At 26.3% G+C, this 399-nt stretch overlaps 1 protein-coding gene across 1 annotated transcript in view; it reads left to right on the top strand.

Annotated features, from left to right (window-relative positions):
* Positions 1-300, top strand: part of LOC140920385 (protein FAR-RED IMPAIRED RESPONSE 1-like) — a 2467-nt gene extending 2167 nt beyond the window's left edge. Inside the window, exon 3 of the mRNA XM_073368654.1 lies at positions 142-300. Coding sequence (XP_073224755.1) covers positions 142-300 — 159 coding nt within the window. The remainder of the gene's footprint in view (positions 1-141) is intronic.
* Positions 301-399: the final 99 nt, after the last annotated feature.

The following is a 399-nucleotide window of genomic DNA, read 5'->3' as shown; positions in this document are numbered from 1 at the left end:
TCTATGTCAGATCATCGTGTGATTGTTATTGCATTTGTTAACAACTGTCATTTCGTACAGGTATTAATTGTGATATTAAATTGTTATTGATAATTCACTTTATAATTGTTATTGATTTATAATTGTTATGTAATTTAACAGGTTTACTTAAAGTCATATTCCCCTATACCACCAGCAAGTAATTTGTGGAAAAATTATTGCAATGAAGAAGCACGACAATGGGAATTTATTTACAGGGATCGCATGCAACATTGGTTGCAAATATTTCCAGAAACTATAAATGAAGTTATTGTAAACTGAATTGTTGAATTCAAATATAATGAATATCCAAAATATTGTATGAATTCAAATAATATTGTATGAATTGTTGAAGTTGTAAACTGAATTGTTTAATTAATA

Source organism: Cicer arietinum, chromosome 5 (assembly GCF_000331145.2).
Source record: "Cicer arietinum cultivar CDC Frontier isolate Library 1 chromosome 5, Cicar.CDCFrontier_v2.0, whole genome shotgun sequence".
In the NCBI taxonomy this organism is placed as follows: Eukaryota; Viridiplantae; Streptophyta; class Magnoliopsida; order Fabales; family Fabaceae; genus Cicer; species Cicer arietinum.
This window is presented reverse-complemented; position numbering and strand designations above follow the sequence as displayed.